Genomic DNA, 18,169 nt, shown 5'->3' with positions numbered 1-18,169 from the left:
TGGCTAAAAATTTTTGTATAACGTAAATAAGTACTTTTTTTTTATCGTCGTATCCCTTTAACATATCTCGTATGGTGTTCGAAATTTATCATTTTTTCATTCGAAAGAATGATGAAAGAAAATCGCAGAATTAATTACATCGAAAATGAATACGATTTGCGATTGTTCCGATTATTGTCCGATTAATAAATTTGTTTTTTGAACGAAAAGTTTGTGTCACGATTTATCGGTAGGCAAGTGTGATCTATGCTTCTCGGTTTTGAATTCTGCAAGAGAATCTAACGAATGATGCGAAGAAACATCGGGTGTAATTATTTTAAACGGATCGGAAATGATATTTGTACTGGGATTTTCTACTTTTACTTCCATTAATGGTTCTTGTGATTCTGTGCCAATATTGGTGAATAAATTATATTGAGAAGTAGAATTAATGAAAGAATCATTCGATGATACTTGTTTTTTTGTACTTATTCGAGAATCTTTACATAAAGTTGATTCTATTCGATCGCTTAAACGAGAATTAGATGTACATTCGTTCGAATGATCATCGACATTCTCGTTAGGAATTGTGTGTACGATGGAATGTGATTGTGGATCGATGATTCGTACGTTCTTTTCCTCGAGGCGAACAGAATTCGTAGTAGAATTCGAAATAATTTCTTGTGAAAGCGGTGAATATCGTTCCGAATTGGAAACCAAAGATGCAAATTGACCCGAATTTTCGATCGATGGTACAAATTCATCGGTTTTAGGATTTTTATAAATTGAATCGTGATTATTTTTTTTGTAAATAATATTGGATGATAAATGAAAAGGTTCGGTTCTTTCTCTGTGATCTTCGACGTGAACGTCGCTCAAACTGAACGCTCTAGCTCGACGTCGAAGATTCATTTGACCGATTTGTCGTTGCAATATACCAGCCTTCCAACGAGGTGCAACTTTTTGCGTAGAAACGATAGAAGTATTACCTCCTTTTAAATTAACGTTCGAATTTTGAGCTGGTCGTAACGAGAAACGACGATCGCTCAAGGTTGATTTTATCGGCGTTGAAAAACCTGGCGTTCTCTCTGTTAGAATAAGAGGCTCTTTAGGGGATTCGAACAGAAACGTTGATTTAGTTTTCTGAAAATAAAAAAAAAACAAAGTAAAAGATCGTTTTTAAAAAGTAAACGATAAATCGTTTCTCTCTCTCTCTCTCTCTCTCTCTCTCTCTCTCTCTCTCTCTCTCGAAATAAACTGACCGATAAGAATGGCGAGTCATTTTTCGGAGGCGTCGGTGGACTGACAGGTGTTGCTACAGGTCTCAAAGAAAATCGTCTCGATTTGGTAGCCATGGTAGGATGAGCAAACGCTAAACTACCTCTTCTCGATTCTCGTCTTGTTGTTTGAAACCAAGGTAATTTATCTTCGTTCCAGTTTATATTAGATTCTTGCGTAATAGTGTTTTGATTACTTTGAGTGGTTGATACGGGTGGAGATGGCGAAAACAAGGTAAACAAGCTAGGAAGTTTTGGCGGTGTTAAAGAAGCAGTGCCCAATTTTCTTCGAGGTTGATCACGACGAATCTGATCTTCGTTCGTAGCAGAGCTCCAATTACCGTTATTGGCAGCAACGCTAGCGTGAAGAACGGTAAGGGCTCTCAAAAAATCGGCCAAACTGGTCTCTTCGAGTAGATTATTATTAACATTGTTATTAAAATTGTTAGCCGCACCGGTATGCGTGTAATAATATCTTCGTGGATTTAAATTGGTTGGGATCGATTCTCGTCTATCATCGATCGATAAAGATCCTTGTCCGGCCAAGTCTTTACCGTTAATATTGCGGTCGAATTCGGAGATTTTTTTTTCCGAACTTATCGAAAAACGATTTTTCCAAGGATTGGACGAGATCAATGCTTTAGGAACATTTTTTGTTAATGCAAAATTGCGAAGTTTAGAAAATTTGGTATCTTTAATGTCACGTTCTTTGCTCGATGATTCATTTACACGGGATTTCATCAATTCCTGAATCTTTCTAGCCGCTGTTGGTCCGGACCAAGTTCGTTCGATGTTTCGATCCTCGTTTTTCGTTTCTTGTATTCTAATCTCACTGGCCGCTCTCGAACGAGGTCTTACGAATCGCGGTATCTTCTCGTGTCCGATTGTCCAGATTTTAGATCCGGTATTGAACGCGTGAGACGATTCTCTTTCCAAAATCTCTTTATTTTCTTCGAGTTTGTCACTGTGATATCCGACTTGTTCCTGGCCAATGTAAGTTGTCTGATTTGAACCATCGGCTCCCATATCTTCGGTAGCTGGTGGTATATAACCAAGAATATTCACCAATCTTGCCAACAATTCTGCTGGTTGAACCATTGCATGAGTTGCGAATGTTGCTGTTTTATCGATTCTTTGAAGATCGGTTTCAGAAACGACGCGCGTTACTTGATTTTCCTATTAAATGATTCAAAAAAATAATATTAATATATATATATATATATTATTTTTATTTAAAATTATTTACTTATTTAAAATTGAAGAAAGAAGAAAGGAATGAGTAAAAAAAATATAAAGAATTGGTTAATAAAATACTGAAATTTTGAGAGAATGAGGAATCCAGATATAAAAAAATTTCGATAATGTTGATAAAAATCTTTCGCTATTATATTTATATTGAATATTATCTTACACGTGACGCGAATCGATATACGATCGCTGCTTATCTATAAACTAAATTGTGCATTCAAAATCCGTATGTCGATTCATGAAACAATTGGAATTCGCGGAATGCAAAAATAAAATGTAAAACAATTATTGGACGATTGAAATTACGATAATCAAAGTTACGATGATAGCGCTGAGATATCAATCTCGGTTGAGTAGTCGTCACGATGTATTTGTAAAAAAAATAGATAAATGGCGATCGTATATTGACGCGCACATAGTCACGGATGTATATGTATAACAACGAGAAAGATTTTCATCGATATCTCGAAAAGTAATAAATATTCGTAATTAAAATTTTATACTCGGGTTCTTAGCTTCAAAATTTCAATGTGATGATATCGTATCATAGCCGAATCGATCAACTTACCGTTGGAACCACTTCGCTATTGGCGCGTCGTCGAGGTCTTTGATACATTTCATCTTTCTCTTTTGAGGCGTACAACAAATCTCGAAGATCGGGAAAACTGTTACTACGACAAAATTTAGACGGTGGAATCTCGTAATTACATTCGTCAACGTATATTCTCTGAAAATCGATTATTGAAAAAACGTAAATATTAAATTGATAAATTGCATTTATAAGTACACACGCGTGTAACAAGGATGCATCATATAGAAACGAATCGAGAAGCAAAATAAAGAATAGGAGAATTTGTTTTACCTTAACTTTAGATAACTGCAATTCGTTGAAAACACGGCGTAAATAATTTATTTCCTTATTGAATTCATTCCATATTTTACTTTGCGTATGTTTCAAATTGATAGCTAATTTACGCTCTATTCTAGTAATCTTCTTACTTCGCATACCTCGCGTGATAAATGTCATGATCATGACGGTGTATCCCAATCCAAAGGAAATCCAACAAATCAGAAAGATCTTGTACAATATAAAGAAAAACCCGCTACCCTTGCTATTATCCTGTCCTATCGAATATATGTGCATTCGATGCAAATAATAATAAAAAAAATGATCATTTCTCTTTCTCTTTCTCTCTGATAGATCATATGAGATAAAAAAATATTTTCTCACCTGCCACGTAATCTCCAAAACCAATGGTGGTTAATGTGACGAAAGCGTAATAAACAGCTTCTTCGTAACTCCAACCCTCGTAATGAGAGAAAAGAAATGCTGGGAAAAAGATGAACATGACGAAACCTGGTAACAAGTGTGCAAATATTTGTGCAGCCAATCCAGCTTTTCCCGTTTCGAATGTTGTTAATTTTCTAGGATAATAATTGTCACGGCCATGCTTATAAGATTTATATTTTTCATGAGCTTTGACGAATACACGGCCAAAAAATTCTCCCAATTGTGTCAACAAAATTCCATTCATAGGTATGCCTATCAGACCATAAAATATCATCAGGATGCGACTGAGCCTGTTCGTTGGAGCCAAATTTCCGTAACCTACATGTATTATATCGTGTATATTCGATACACGATTAAACAATGAAAATGATAAATTTTTTGTTACAATTCATACGTGATATAAATCGTATTAAATCGTAATAATTAGATATGATTAACACGATATTTTGAAAATTTATTAGTACGTACGTACCTATTGTGCTGACGACGGTATAAGCGAAATAAAAACTATTATAAAAATCCCATTTAAGGGGATAATCGCCTTCGGTATAATTATAAACTGATTTTCCGCAGTATCGTGTCAAATTCTCGAGAATTTCATCGTGATCGTGATTAAGATTCGGTACATAATGCGTGTGAAGCAAAGCTGAAAAAAAACAACGTCGAGATATGAAAATTAATTAAGATAATTTGTAACGCGGTTAAAAATTGTAAATTTATCACAAGAATTTTATTGTTTTATAATTTTGTGATAATGAATTTTATTTTCGAATCACGATTCGTACTTAAAAGACATCGAATCTTTCGAATGTACATATGTATGTATATATAAGATTGAAACTTTGCTCGTTCGATAACGAGGTCTTTCGGAAGTCTGTATAATACTCTTCGTTCAAATTCAAACTATATATTGTTCCCGGGAAAATGTTATCTTATCGTTTCGGTTTATTCGTTTATCGTTTATGCTCTCCGTTCGCTTCGAACTAGTCGCACCGTGGAAACAAGTCACGTCGATACTGTTCAACAAAGAATATATCGGATAAAAAGTTGGCGCGAAGGTAAAGATCTTGATTAATTCTTCAAATGCGATTCAAACGTTACATATTTCGTGCAGATTTCCTTGCAATTTCTCTATTACAATTCGAGAAATTATATATTTCCGATAACATTCGATAACGTGAAAATATATATCGTATTATACGTTCGATCAAAGATTTTACTTTGATCTTTGTCATCTTTGTTTCTTTACAACGGTAAAAATCTATTCGACCATCGCACATGTGTACGTATGTATTGTAATTATACAACCTTAATTAAAAAATACTATCAATTTCAACGATTAATACTTAACAGCGTTTACTTAACAGAGTTGATGAAGTAAAATAATTGATCTTGTGACAATTCTCAATGTTGAAATAATAGTTTAGAAATGTTTACGAAATAATCAATGTTTATGAGAGGAACCGATAAATTTGCTGAACAATTTAATAGGGAGTGGTCTTAGTCCATATAATTTCGCATACAATTCGTTTCGTAACTTGGTATCGAAATAACCAATTCAATGAATTTAGTCTCTATCACGATTGCTCATTGTTGTTTAATAGAGAGAGAGAGAGAGAGAGAGAGAGAGAAATACGAGTCCTTTTTTATACTTATTTAGATAAACATTAAGTGAAAGAATTATAATAGATCATAGATTATATGTATTTATTGGTATTCGCATCGATTTTACTATATTTGAATGGTGATTCGTAGATCGCTATATGTGTACATATCGAATACATGCGTACATATATCGAATCGAACATTTTTTTGAGCTGCATTTTACAAATTTCAGATTATGGATGTTGTTTGTTGTTTTTAATTACACGATCCATTATGCTCACCGTTAATCTTGATGCGTTCATGTTTGTCTTTTTCAATGCGGTCGATCTCTAAGCGGCTCTCGATATGGTAGAAAATGGAAGCACCTAGTAACAAGTATGTCAAGAACAGCATCAACAGGACCAACCATTGCTTCTTCGACATTCTTTAACTGATCGTGTTTGAAATGGGATAAGAATGAATGTCAGGAACAACAACGAAAAATCTCTAATAAAATAACGATGCAAATTTTTGTTCCAGTTTCATAAATTTTTTCCTTCCGTTTCAAACATTGTCTCTATTATTTGATAATTACGATGCTGCAGTTTGAAAGACAATTCTTAATAATGATACAATAGAACGACCGATTCGCGGATTGTTGTCGCGATTCTTACTACCACTGCACTAAAAACAGATTATGGACGGTCAAGCAGACTACGACATTATCGCGTGATAACTCTTTAGACTCTGATTTCGCGACCTTCAAAAGTCACCTTCTTCTCCCTCGATGACGACTCTGTTAGATATCCGATACGATTTTAAGTGGCAACAACTAACCATTTTATCGATAGGTAATACGATTATTTTTTCATTTTTCTTTCAAATTTCTTCTCTTCCTTCGAATCACCGAATACCCTGAAATCAGAATATCAAATGATGTAATTATTAGAATATACTCGTATAACCGTTCTATTGAAAATGTAAAAGATTTACCTGCTTCTCTTATTCTGAAATATCGAAATTTTCACAATTTATTTCGAGATCGACATCCACTTCTGCGACGCTTCTTTCTTATTTACGAAAGCGATCAACCGAAACGCAAAAAACGAATTTATAGAATGATAAAAGTAGTGTCGCGTTGATACGTAAAAAAAAAAAAGCTCCAGTTGTACGAAAGATTTCTTCTGTTCAATAAGACGAATATTCTTCGAATTCGAAATAAGAATGAGAAGAAAAAAAAAAAGAAGACGCGAACGACTTTAAATTCTTACCGGTCGCAAGAATGATGATTCTAACGAAACAAAAGATTCGAAACAAAGTAACTTAAACTGTCCAAAGTGGTAGTCGTTAAACCGAATATTTTCTTGAATGTAGGAAACGCATTGTTTGAGAATACTGATCGATGGTTGCAATTGGACTTAGGGACGTTTACCGTGTGACTACAATTTTCACAGTTACCGCGTAATTGGCGACAAAAATGTTCCCTTCGACGATACTCTTTACGTAACTTCCACAATGTACTTTGTATAACGTAATATATATTCCACTAGTTGAAAGATCGATGGAAAAAATCGATCAAACGCATGATTTATCGCGCAAAGAATACATATATTTTTCTACCTATTACGTTTTCAACATAGTTCGTTATTTACTTCCTGGTCTATTCCTTATTTTTTCATTTTCATACGCGTAATATTTATTGGTCTGTAATATTTGAATATATTTTCTCAACGCAAAAAGAATAAAAAAATAAGAGACAGAATTAAAGAAAATTTTTTTTCAAATTTTCAATTATTCACTCGCATGAGAAAATTTGTGAAATAGATGCCATATGTTGATATATCTGATATTATTTTATATAAATTTCATCGTTTATATATGGGAATGCACGAACTTATCTTCGTTATACATTGAAACAATGCTAAACCAGATATCGAGTAAACATTGATTAACGTGTAGAAACGAGAACGAAATATTTTTGATAATAATAAACCATAGAAAATTAAACGATATAATTATGTTCGATAACGATTAATTTTGTAATTGAAATAAAGAAACAAAAATCTTTCGTTTGATTTCTAATATAATGAAAGTACGCACCTTGATGATGAAGTAGAATATGTATAATGTACCACGACAGTTGCGATCTCGAGAGTACAAACACGTTTTAATACTGATAACTGCTATGTTAAAAACGTCTCCCGATATATCCTCGTTCATCCCTTACCTTTCCCTCATAGTTTGTATTTCTAATTAACTCTCTGTTTTTGAAATTTCCACTATTCCTATTATTATCTATTGATATCCTTACGAGTATATATTTCTTTCTACAAATTTCGATTTTTTAATGTAATTATAATATAATATAATTTATAATTTCCAAAATGAAAATTATACACGATTAATCGTGTTAGCTTAAATTTTCATATCTAATTCATTGAAAATTATTCATTGTTGCTTATCGAAATTAAAAGTTTGCAATCTTTACAAATAAAAGATAAAAAAATTTTGAACAACGTTCAAATATTATATATTAGTCTATCCCTCTTCCCTTCTTTTTTATCTCTCTTTCACCTCCTTCATTTTTAAATCATATAAAATTTAACCGATTTCAAGATTATACGTATGTGTGTGTGTGTATATATATATATATATATATATATACACTCATATATCTGTAAAAAATATTTCTTCTTCGATGATTTTTTGACTTTCTAGTTTTTACGCAATTTACTAATATTCTTTTATCATATTGTTGATAAATAACATAAAAATTAATATAAGTTAGATTACGCTTTATCTAATTAATATCTGTGAATAAGAATACTTTATATTTGTATGAAATAAGTTAATTATTACCTTATAATAGTAAAAAGAAATTAAACGATCCATCCCTTCGTAATTTATAGTTAACACTTATCGAACAATAATGATAAAATCATTTTTTCAACAAACGACCGATATTCATATGTTATACCCGTTATAACGCAACTTGGTCGAATAACGCACATTCTAAAATTTTTCTTTAAATGAAAGACAGAAGAACGGTCACTTCGTTGATCAGTCAGTCACGTGCTCGAACTACTTTCGGAAGTAAACGACTTTAAACGATCCCTTGCTCAAACGTATGTCGTAAGAATGTTAAACGCCAAGGTCCACAACTTTATGTAAAGAAGAAAAAAATTAGATTCGTAAAATCAGTTAAAAAAATCATTCTTTTATCTTATCGCTATAATTCTAAAACGAAATTAAAGTTGTTTAAGAAAAACTAGAAAAAAATTACTGAAAGTACATCTAAAGAATATACAAGAAGAAACAAGCAGAAATATGATTAAATAAATGAAAAAGATAAAAAATGGAACAGTGATATACAGTATAGTGGGATGACAGAAAGCATGAGAAAGAGAGAGGAGAGAGAGAGAGAGAAAGAGAGAGAGAGAGAGAGAGAGAGGAGAGAGAGAGAGAGAAAGAGAGAGAGAGAGAGAGAGAGAATTGAATCTATTACGCGATTCGCAATGTCGCGTCTTAACTGAAATTCCGATTCAACGTTCATATATAACTGGTACAAAAATGATCTCTCTTCGAATCCAAACTTCGTACTTGAACACGTTAATATAGTTATTTGGTTAGTAAACTCGTGCTAATAACAATTAATGTTCTTCTCAACGGGTATAACTGTTTGAAGATAATTTACACATTTTGCAAAGTTTCCTTCTATTTAAAAAAATATACGATCAAGTTTTTGTTCAATTTTATCGCAAATTTTTTGTATTATGACGTATATAATGCATATATATTTATGATATATCAAATATTAATGATATTATAGAATCAACGAGATTAATTATATTTCAAAAATATAGAAAAAAAAATGTTTTTGTATTTTGTGATTTTCTGAAGTTATATGTAATATAATATACTGTCGCAAATCTATCATATACATGTAAGATTTCTATAATTTTATATATTCGTCGTGTGAAATATAATATTTTATGTAGAAGAAACAAAAGGTGATAAAAAAAATTAATGTGCATCGTATATACATATAAATAATTAATCTTGCAATGAGTTGAAAAATGAGAAACGTGAGTAGAGAATCGACAGATAGAAATAAAAGAAATAGAAATAATATGAAAAAGGAAATCTTTGAGATAGTTTTTCTGCTATCGCAACAATCATGATTAAAAATCCTGTTTATTTATATGTATATATATATATATATATATATATATATATATATATAATGATCAGATGTATTTTTGCGACGATACATTTTTTTCATTAAATAACGAATGAATAAAACTTTCTTTTTTTTTATACCGATAAACGAAACGCTTCATTAATGACCATTCTCAATAATTTAATAAGCTTAAGTTATCTTTACTTCTCGATGTTGAAAATTGATAGGACAGTGAATTACAATATGTATATAATATAAAAAAAAACAACGGACAAAATTGTCAAAATAGACAAAAGAATATAATAATAGATGATTTATGTTTTAAATTAATATTCATTGGATATACTTCATTTTGAAGTAATCAATGCCATCCAAGTTCTATATCTTCGATTTTTATATTTAATTCTTCGAAAGAAGTATCAATACCATGCTCGTCGAATTCACCATTTAGTTCGATCTTCTGTAAATACACAAGATACAACAAATATTATCAGATATATTGCTATTGGACTTAACTTCGAGATAAAACAAATTGAAATAAAGAAAAAAAAAAGAGGAAAAAAAAAATATATATATATATATATAAAGATAACAAACCTGTAGCGCTGCGATATGCGAAGGATCACCGACTAATAAAATCTGCGTTTCATTATCGTTCAAATCGTCGATCGCTTTAGAAATCTGTATTTGTCCATCTTTCTCTGTAATCTTCAGTAATATACGGAAAAAAAGAATGTTTTTTGAAAATTATTCTCAAAAATAATATTTGAAATGCAAAGTGTCTTCCAAGTTACCTTTAACGATGAATTACCATTGTCTCGTGTAATGTTTCTTTTTTGTTTATCTTTGCTTCGACTAGATGATTCTTGAATAGAATTTTTACAAAAAGTATCAATATTATCATCGTTGTCTATTAACGCATGAGCAGTTCTTTTGTGCATTACGAGAGTACTACTTTGTCTGTATCTCCTAAAACAAACTTTACATTCGAATGGACGTTGCTGCGTATGAACCTAAAAAGAAGATATGTATTGAAGACGAAATTAAAATCAATTGTCATCTGCAATTGCAAATAATGATAAAATTACTAACGAGATGATGCTTATAAAGACTAGAATATTCTGTAAATCTTCTTCCACAATTTTCAATAGAGCATACATATGGTTTTTCACCTGAATGAATTCGTATATGATTTTTATAATTTGTTGCGCTCGCGAATGCTTTGCCGCATTTGGGTTGTGTACATTTATACGGACGTTCGCCGGTATGCGTTCTCACGTGAACCTGATATATATATATGTATATATATATATAGAATATAATTTCTTCTATTATTGTTATTTTATTGTTATTTTATTGTTATTTTATTGTTTCATTTATTTATTTGTTTATTTTTTTTAATAATATTATATTATTTTAAAGTTTTCTCTTACTTTCCGAATATTACTTGTAGTAAAAGAACGACCGCAACCATTGAACGGACATAAGAAAGGGCGTTCTCCAGTATGTGTTCGTACATGTTTTAATAAATCTCCGGATGTTTTGAAACTTTTATCGCATGTTTCATTTGGACATTTGTAAGGTTTTTCTCCTGTATGCGTGCGTAAATGTGCTTTTAAACTATATCCTGTCGAGAAACTTTTTTTACATTTTGGATGCGTGCATCTGTATGGTCGTTGACCGGTATGAGATCGCTCGTGAACCTGGTTTAATGATATTATTTTACTATAACAAGATATCATTTCATAATTTTATTTCATGAACAAACCGACATAATTAAATCTTTAAGATATATATTTATATTATATTATATTATATATATTATCATTATTTAAGTTTCTAAATATACTTATGATAAAATTCATATGATTAAAAATATTTTCCACTTACATCTATCGATGTGAATAACATTGAACAGGGAATGCTAATTGTAAACGGACCTGAATTGATTTGCAATTTGTAATCGATATCAGAAACGATTTTTACCTTGAGATGATGGGGCGTACTGTAAACTTTTGAACAACCCTCTCTTGGACAAGGATGTCTTATCCTCGATGTGGATAATTTATTTAATAAAATTTTCGAATCCTTTTTCTTCAATTTACCATCTTCGATTTCCCACAAATCATTATTAACATCGATGTGACCAGCTACCATATAAGCATTACCATCGATAAATTCCACACGTGGATAGTTTTCAACGTTCTCTATGGTAGTTTGATGAGTTTGAACCAAAGTTGCTGGTTCCAATTCCAATTGCAGTGGTTTACCTTCAGTAAGTTCTGCTACATTGCGAAGCAATATAGTATCTCCATTTTCCAACTCTAATGTTGCTTGCCTTTTTAAATCCATATCTAAATCGAACATGAATGGTGCGGATAATAAATTTGCAGAAATTATAATAAAGAAAGTTATAGTATTTGACTAACTCTACATACTAAAACGTTTAAATATTATTCTATATATATTTGAATATTTTGATACGAATAACTAAGTTTTTTATGGTCCTTTTGCGTTGAATTATTAATTTCTAACCATTTTCATTGAAATTATTGGCAACGAATGCTTGCGTTCCATCGGGTAATGTTACTGCTGTCAATGTTGTGCCATCGCTTAGTAGATGTTCATCCAATGTTAATCCTTCTGTTTGATCATTACCAGAGTTATTCTCGTTAATTAAAACGGATAGACATTCCAATATATCCATACGATTATTCTGCAAAATAAAATTGATTAATGACAAAGGATAAGCTTGTGAAATAAAATGAATTGTACCGTTTCAATTGAACGAATCGTTGAATAAAATAAAATGACATCTTTACCTGTGTCTCATCCGACATAATTTCCACATCTCGAGTCACGAAACGATTTGAAAGTTCTGCGCCTTGTGTCGACATATTTCTCTATAAATCCAGAGCTGCGAACAAACAACGTTTCGCGATGATCGCCGATGATCCACGTCATTATTTTGTGTCTTAGTTTCGTGTCCGCAGGTAAGCATCTGTCTCAAAACAGGGGTCATCAGCAACTTGCTTGCGATGCATTGAAGATTCGCGTGTATTGTACGAAGTTATCTTTACCGACGAAAGTGAATACTTGCACAAATTTTTTGAGGTATAAACATTTAGAAGAGATATCACGTGCAATCAGGAACATCCACCAATTGATTATATTGAATACTCGCGTAACGATTTTAACACAAATAACGCGCAAAGCATTATATTAATAATATTTGCTATATCAGTAATTATATGTAGTCATCAACGATATTTAGAATTGATATTAATTATTATATTTACAAAGGCGGTTATAATGATGACAATCGCGATCACCATGATCGTGGCGAAATGAAAGGTATATAAGATGCATATACGAGCAATGTGCCATTTGTTAATCAAAATAAGTATAAATTATAAAACAAAATTTTAATTATTTACGATAATGTATGATAAAGTAACATCGAATAAAATTCGAACGTCTTTTGTTTCTCTCTCCTATTTCCTTTATCTTTCTTCCTCGTATAGCAAATTCAACTTTCGGTGTTTCGCGCAGCCTCGCAATTTGATACCAAAGAATCTTGGGAAATATTACCCATAAACTCGTATACCCGCGAAACCCCTTGATGGGTAGTACATGTTAAACAAGATAAAGATAATATTTATTTAATACATTATATTAACCTAGCAATTTTACGCACCGATAGATATGCGGTTTCAACGATCATATACTTTTTCTTCGAGGCTACATCGTGTTAAACCAAGAGACGTAATCGATAACCTTCTGCAAATTATAGTTATATATTTCTAAGATTTTAATGCAGTTACATAGTTTGAGTTTGGGGGAATTTTCAGCTCTTATATTCGGTCTGTTCATTCACAATTTCGGCATCTTTCATCAACATATCATTCTGAGAAACAATACTAGATAGAGAATATACATCCTTTAACCGCGCAACGACTAATTTTTGAACGACCTCCATTACTTGCTTAATCTTACTCTCTATTGGATATTTCTATTATAACTATGTATTCGTATAAAAAGATTATATAAACGTTATTCATTTTTCACTTTTTATAAAAGTATATTATTAAATTTATAAATTTTATAACTATATTTATTATATGAATATCATATATAATATGAATTAAGAGAATCATATATAAAAATTTCTGAAAAAATTCTACATTTAAGTACATTACGCATGAATATGCATACACGAATATACATGTGAATATATTCGTGTAGATGGCACATATGTCATTCTAAGGTGTAACCAAGTACTGGCTGAAATGTCTATGTGTGTTTTCATAACCCATATTATTAATTATAAACGGGTCAAAATATAACTGAATATTAAGATCATTAATACTAATTTTGTTCATTTTTATCAGTTAATTATTATTAAGAGTTATAGATAAAATATTAAAATCTGTCTTTCATCTATACACAAAGTTGTAAGGAAATTTTGTTAAAGAAAAATTTTGTTTATCCATATAAAATAATAGTTGCATATAAAAATAATACGTTATTGATAAATTAATGCAAAAATTAATATGCATCGAGCGATCTAAGATTTTTCATTGAAAAATTTCATTACTTTGGCTTTGTACAAAATGAGAAAATTCGATACAGGTAGATTCGTTGATTCATATCAACATGGAATAATGTACCTATATGCTTATGTTTAACGAACGTATAATATATGGTTGTTGATCGACGCTGGATTTCACTAATTCAGCGTCCAATATATTTATTGAATAAAATGATTATATTGCGAAAAGGTAATTAATAATAAATAAAATTTTTATATTGCATTTTACAATTTTGTAATTTTATAATATGTTTTCTTGTATTTATTTAAATTATGATGGAAAATTAATTATTTAATTAATGAATTTAGACTTAGAATGCAACAAAACCGATTGATAGATGTTTCACTTTGGACAACAAGGCCGATTTTTAAATTTAATGATAGAAAGAATTTTAACAGACCACTCAAAATGTTTGTATCACGGACACAAACATCAAACAGTACTTTTTATACTGAATTGGAACCTGATGAAGTAATGGATAGAAAAACTGATCTAAACGAGTTAAAAGAATGCCAGGATAAAGATTTCAACCATTCTGATATAATAACGGAAAGTGAGAAGCAGGAAAATTATGATGGACATTCATTTCGAAAAATTGCTTCTTTTGGAGCTTTTCCACGATTTCGATCGTTTATAATGTCGACCGAAAATTCAATGGATCAAAGTGATACTCAAGATGGAGAAGAGAATTCGATGGAAGTCCCATTCGTACGAATATCGCGCAATGTTTTGGAATATAGGAATAGTAGGTATGTTAATCAATTAGGAACGATTATAATTTATTTCACGAAAACATTTTTTTTAAAAATTTCTTTTTGTATAGATATTTAACTACGGATAGAAATTCTCATCGATATGCAGTGGAATCATTTGCGATAAGCGAATCCGAAAGTGAAGAAGAATCGGAAGGAGCAAAATCATCGGAAACAGATTCTGCGATAGTCGTGAATCATAATACTAATGACTTGAATCTAGAATTAAAATCGGTCGGGAATATAAGTTATTTGGATTCTAAAAAGAAAAATGCACGTCGAGTTGCTGAAGAATTGTTGGTTACTGAAAAAAATTATGTTAACGTTTTACGATTGATCGATCAAGTATTCCAGTTCAAAATCGATCAAGAGAATAGAGCACATCCTATGTTTCCCCCAGAGACTGTTCAACACATGTTCTCTAATATCAAGTCGATATATAAATTTCATAATGATTTCTTGTTACCTCAACTTCAAGAGAGAATGCAAAATTGGGATTCAAATCCTAGAATTGGAGACATAATGAAGAATTTTGCGCCTTTTCTTAAAATGTACACAGAATATGTAAAAAACTTTGATTATGCCATGAATTTGATACAGTCTCTTCAAACTAAAGTCACTAGATTTGCTGCGATTATCGATGAGATTCAAAAATTGGATGAGTGTGCCAAATTATCATTGCCTCATCACATGTTGAGCCCTATACAAAGATTACCAAGATACGAGCTTCTTCTAAAAGATTATTTGAGAAACCTCACAGAAGAAAATGCTGATTACAAGGATACTAAAAGTAAGGATCTTTCGAGTTCCATTCGATTCGATGAGTTACTTCCGCATAAAATAATGTGCATCTAGCAAGGACTTGCTTCTATTTAAACGTCTATTGAACGGGGCACGTTTAAATAGATGTCCGTAGATGGCGACGATTATAATCGTAAAATCAAACGAACAGATATGGCTTTCTTTCTCGTAGAGGCATTGGAATTAGTGTCTACTGCTGCTAATCACACGAATGATGCAATGAAGAAGATAGACAAGTTCAAAAAACTTCTTGAAATACAAGAGAGCATATACGATACAACGGATCTAGTCAGTGCTACGAGGGAGCTTATAAAAGAGGGTCGTATCGTTAAAATTTCAGCAAGAAGCGGTGATCATCAAGAAAGACAATTGTTTCTGGTACGTACAAAATAATATTGTACTTAATATATATATAATTTAAATATATTGTGTACACGTGATCACTTATTCATATATAAATTTTTATCGATGCATGTAATGATAATATCCATTTGTAATTAATACTACGCTTAATTAAATGATGGAAATAATGATTCTTTTTTTCTGTTTTTCAGTTTAGCGATTTATTATTACTTTGTTCAATAAGATTAATACCTGGGCCATTATATCGGTTAAGAGCTAAATTTCTAATCGAAAATTTGCAAATAATCGAAGGTGATAATTTGGAAACGGCAAACACATTTTATATAAGAGATGAAGATAAAAGCGTCGAATTATATACACATGCGGCCGAAGAAAAAGCAGCATGGCTTAATGCTCTGTTCGATACTATGCAAGAAATGATGAAAAGAAAAGCAAGTTTAAAAACTGGTGATGTTAAAACACTTGTTTTAAAAAGCGACGATATATCTAAGTGTATGATATGCGAGGTGATTTTTTCTGTGATGAAACGAAAACATAATTGCAGAGCTTGCGGAATAGTGAGTAGTTTTTCTCAATGATATAATCAATTGAAATGGAAAAAAAATGTTATCAATGATAAACTTCCAAGAAATATATTTCTTTATATCGTTTTTTTTTCTTTTCTTTTTTTTTTTTTTAATCATCATTTAATGTATAATATTTTATTTACTATATAGATTGTTTGCGGTAAATGTTCAAATCAAAAGTTATTGTTCGAGGATAATAAGAATACGAGAGTTTGTCGTTTATGTTATACCTCTTTAACGCTTGTTAAATCACCTTCTTCAACGTCTACATCTGGACCGGTACCAAGTTTATTACAAGTTTCAGCAAGCGCATCTTCCGTTATATCGGGATATCTTATGTTAAAAACTCAAGCAAGTAAACCTTGGACACGGCGATGGTTTGCATTACACGCTGATTTTGTTTTATATACATTTAAATCTGAATCTGAAAATATGGCTTTGACAGCAACTCCTATGCCCGGTTTCATTGTTACGGAAGGTATTAAATTATCCGACGAAGATCCTTTAAGTTTCAAGGATAGATCTAGAGCTCTTAAAATGCATCATTCTAGGAAAAGTTACTATTTACAAGCGTTATCGGATGAAGACAAACGAAAGTAAGTTTCATATGTTTCTCGTACATATATATATACATATATACATATAATATCACGTTACAAATTATTAAACTCATAAAATTCAAATCAAATTTTCAGATGGTTATATGCTTTACAATTAGCTACTAAAGCAGAATTACCTTCATTTGTAACAGTAGAAAACGAAGACGCACAAAAAAATCAATCAGTTGTTCAAATGCGATAAATTATTATCGATCTTAAGTTAATCTTTTACTGCCGTTATTATGTAAGATCGCAAAACGATAAAGTAATCTAATAGATAATCTTAATAGATAATTATTATATGGAAATGATGTTAACTTATGTTATATAGATACATGCATAAAAAACTTGTTGTTGGTGTATTGTGGTCGATTTAACGATGATCATATTGCCAAAACGCTTGTTGTATTTTGTACCATTTTGTTATAATATATTTAAAAATATATAAGTATATATTTATATTTTAGTTTATATTCGATATGATTAACTCGGACATTGCACCTACATATAATATACAAATTTTATTTCAATGATGTGAAACACAAATTAGATTTTATTAGATAATAAACAAAAATTAATTTTTATATATATTATATTATAATTTTGTACATTTCAATTATAATATATTATAGAATTATTTAATATTTCATATATTATAATCGTTTTATGAGAATTGGTATAGAATTAAATAAGAATATGACGTGAAAAAAGAATTTCAAACTAATGTTTGCACAAAGAATATTTTCTCTTAATATTTTTTGGTAATTCAACAGTATTTGAATGATAAACTCAAACTCATTAAATTCAATGGAAATTAAATGTGAATGGATCATTGAAAAAGTATCTTTGTACTATTTATACTATAAATAATTTGCCTTTGATTTAATATTGGTTGAAAATTTTGAAAAATTTAATTTGTTACACGATATAAATTTTG

At 30.7% G+C, this 18,169-nt stretch overlaps 3 protein-coding genes across 11 annotated transcripts; 1 reads left to right on the top strand and 2 right to left on the bottom strand.

The window, feature by feature from the left end:
- Nucleotides 1-10: 10 nt before the first annotated feature.
- On the bottom strand, nt 11-5,823 carry LOC107992487 (uncharacterized). Of its 2 annotated transcripts, none has more exons than XM_017048393.3 (7): nt 5,682-5,823; nt 4,268-4,441; nt 3,736-4,113; nt 3,367-3,629; nt 3,073-3,231; nt 1,242-2,432; nt 11-1,122 (listed from the first exon to the last, which is right to left on the bottom strand). In XM_017048393.3, the coding sequence occupies exons 1-7, from the start codon at nt 5,821-5,823 to the stop codon at nt 217-219; spliced, it is 3,213 nt and encodes a 1,070-aa protein (XP_016903882.2). In that variant the 3' UTR covers nt 11-216. The 2 variants fall into 2 exon arrangements, with proteins under 2 accessions (XP_016903882.2, XP_016903883.2); XM_017048394.3 differs by lacking the exon at nt 5,682-5,823 and adding an exon at nt 4,581-4,722.
- LOC107992489 (FYVE, RhoGEF and PH domain-containing protein 4-like) lies at nt 4,762-17,691 on the top strand. 3 transcript variants are annotated; one of them, XR_003696260.2, is made up of 8 exons: nt 13,712-14,340; nt 14,460-14,900; nt 14,975-15,693; nt 15,877-16,082; nt 16,259-16,624; nt 16,784-17,010; nt 17,079-17,229; nt 17,329-17,691. XR_003696260.2 is itself a non-coding variant. In XM_017048396.3 (7 exons), exons 2-7 carry the CDS (start codon nt 14,467-14,469, stop codon nt 17,432-17,434), a joined length of 2,277 nt encoding a protein of 758 aa, XP_016903885.1. In that variant the 5' UTR covers nt 4,762-4,853; nt 14,460-14,466; the 3' UTR covers nt 17,435-17,691. The 3 variants fall into 3 exon arrangements, 2 of the variants coding, with proteins under 2 accessions (XP_016903885.1, XP_016903884.1); XM_017048396.3 differs by lacking the exon at nt 13,712-14,340 and adding an exon at nt 4,762-4,853 and having other exon boundaries at nt 16,784-17,229; XM_017048395.3 differs by having other exon boundaries at nt 16,784-17,229.
- On the bottom strand, nt 5,435-13,552 carry LOC107992490 (zinc finger protein 76). Of its 6 annotated transcripts, none has more exons than XM_017048403.3 (11): nt 13,257-13,450; nt 12,382-12,476; nt 12,095-12,275; nt 11,546-11,913; nt 10,993-11,262; nt 10,652-10,843; nt 10,354-10,572; nt 10,157-10,267; nt 8,885-10,019; nt 8,239-8,540; nt 5,435-7,706 (listed from the first exon to the last, which is right to left on the bottom strand). In XM_017048403.3, the coding sequence occupies exons 2-9, from the start codon at nt 12,454-12,456 to the stop codon at nt 9,921-9,923; spliced, it is 1,515 nt and encodes a 504-aa protein (XP_016903892.1). In that variant the 5' UTR covers nt 12,457-12,476; nt 13,257-13,450; the 3' UTR covers nt 5,435-7,706; nt 8,239-8,540; nt 8,885-9,920. The 6 variants fall into 6 exon arrangements, with proteins under 6 accessions (XP_016903892.1, XP_016903890.1, XP_016903889.1 ...); XM_017048401.2 differs by having other exon boundaries at nt 12,382-12,560; nt 13,257-13,425; XM_017048400.3 differs by having other exon boundaries at nt 12,382-12,560; nt 12,640-13,358.
- Nucleotides 17,692-18,169: the final 478 nt, after the last annotated feature.

The sequence above is a fragment of the Apis cerana genome, linkage group LG2 (genome assembly GCF_029169275.1).
Source record: "Apis cerana isolate GH-2021 linkage group LG2, AcerK_1.0, whole genome shotgun sequence".
Lineage (NCBI taxonomy): Eukaryota > Metazoa > Arthropoda > Insecta > Hymenoptera > Apidae > Apis > Apis cerana.
The sequence above is the reverse complement of the archived record's forward strand: the minus strand, read 5'-3'. Positions and strand labels throughout refer to the sequence as shown.

Coding starts and splice junctions, on each gene's coding strand:
- LOC107992487 (XM_017048393.3), bottom strand. CDS start 5,823: ATGTCGAAGAAGCAATGGTTGGTCCTGTTGATGCTGTTCTTGACATAC. Junction 3,630..3,735: donor TTTTGGAGATTACGTGGCAG/GTGAGAAAATAT, acceptor TATATTCGATAG/GACAGGATAATAGCAAGGGT. Junction 3,232..3,366: donor TGCAGTTATCTAAAGTTAAG/GTAAAACAAATT, acceptor ATCGATTTTCAG/AGAATATACGTTGACGAATG.
- LOC107992490 (XM_062071755.1), bottom strand. CDS start 12,456: ATGTCGACACAAGGCGCAGAACTTTCAAATCGTTTCGTGACTCGAGAT. Junction 11,263..11,545: donor GTACGCCCCATCATCTCAAG/GTAAAAATCGTT, acceptor TCATTAAACCAG/GTTCACGAGCGATCTCATAC. Junction 10,268..10,353: donor ATGGTAATTCATCGTTAAAG/GTAACTTGGAAG, acceptor ATATTACTGAAG/ATTACAGAGAAAGATGGACA.
- LOC107992489 (XM_017048396.3), top strand. CDS start 14,467: ATGCAACAAAACCGATTGATAGATGTTTCACTTTGGACAACAAGGCCG. Junction 15,694..15,876: donor TGATTACAAGGATACTAAAA/GTAAGGATCTTT, acceptor TCTTTCTCGTAG/AGGCATTGGAATTAGTGTCT. Junction 16,083..16,258: donor AAGAAAGACAATTGTTTCTG/GTACGTACAAAA, acceptor TCTGTTTTTCAG/TTTAGCGATTTATTATTACT.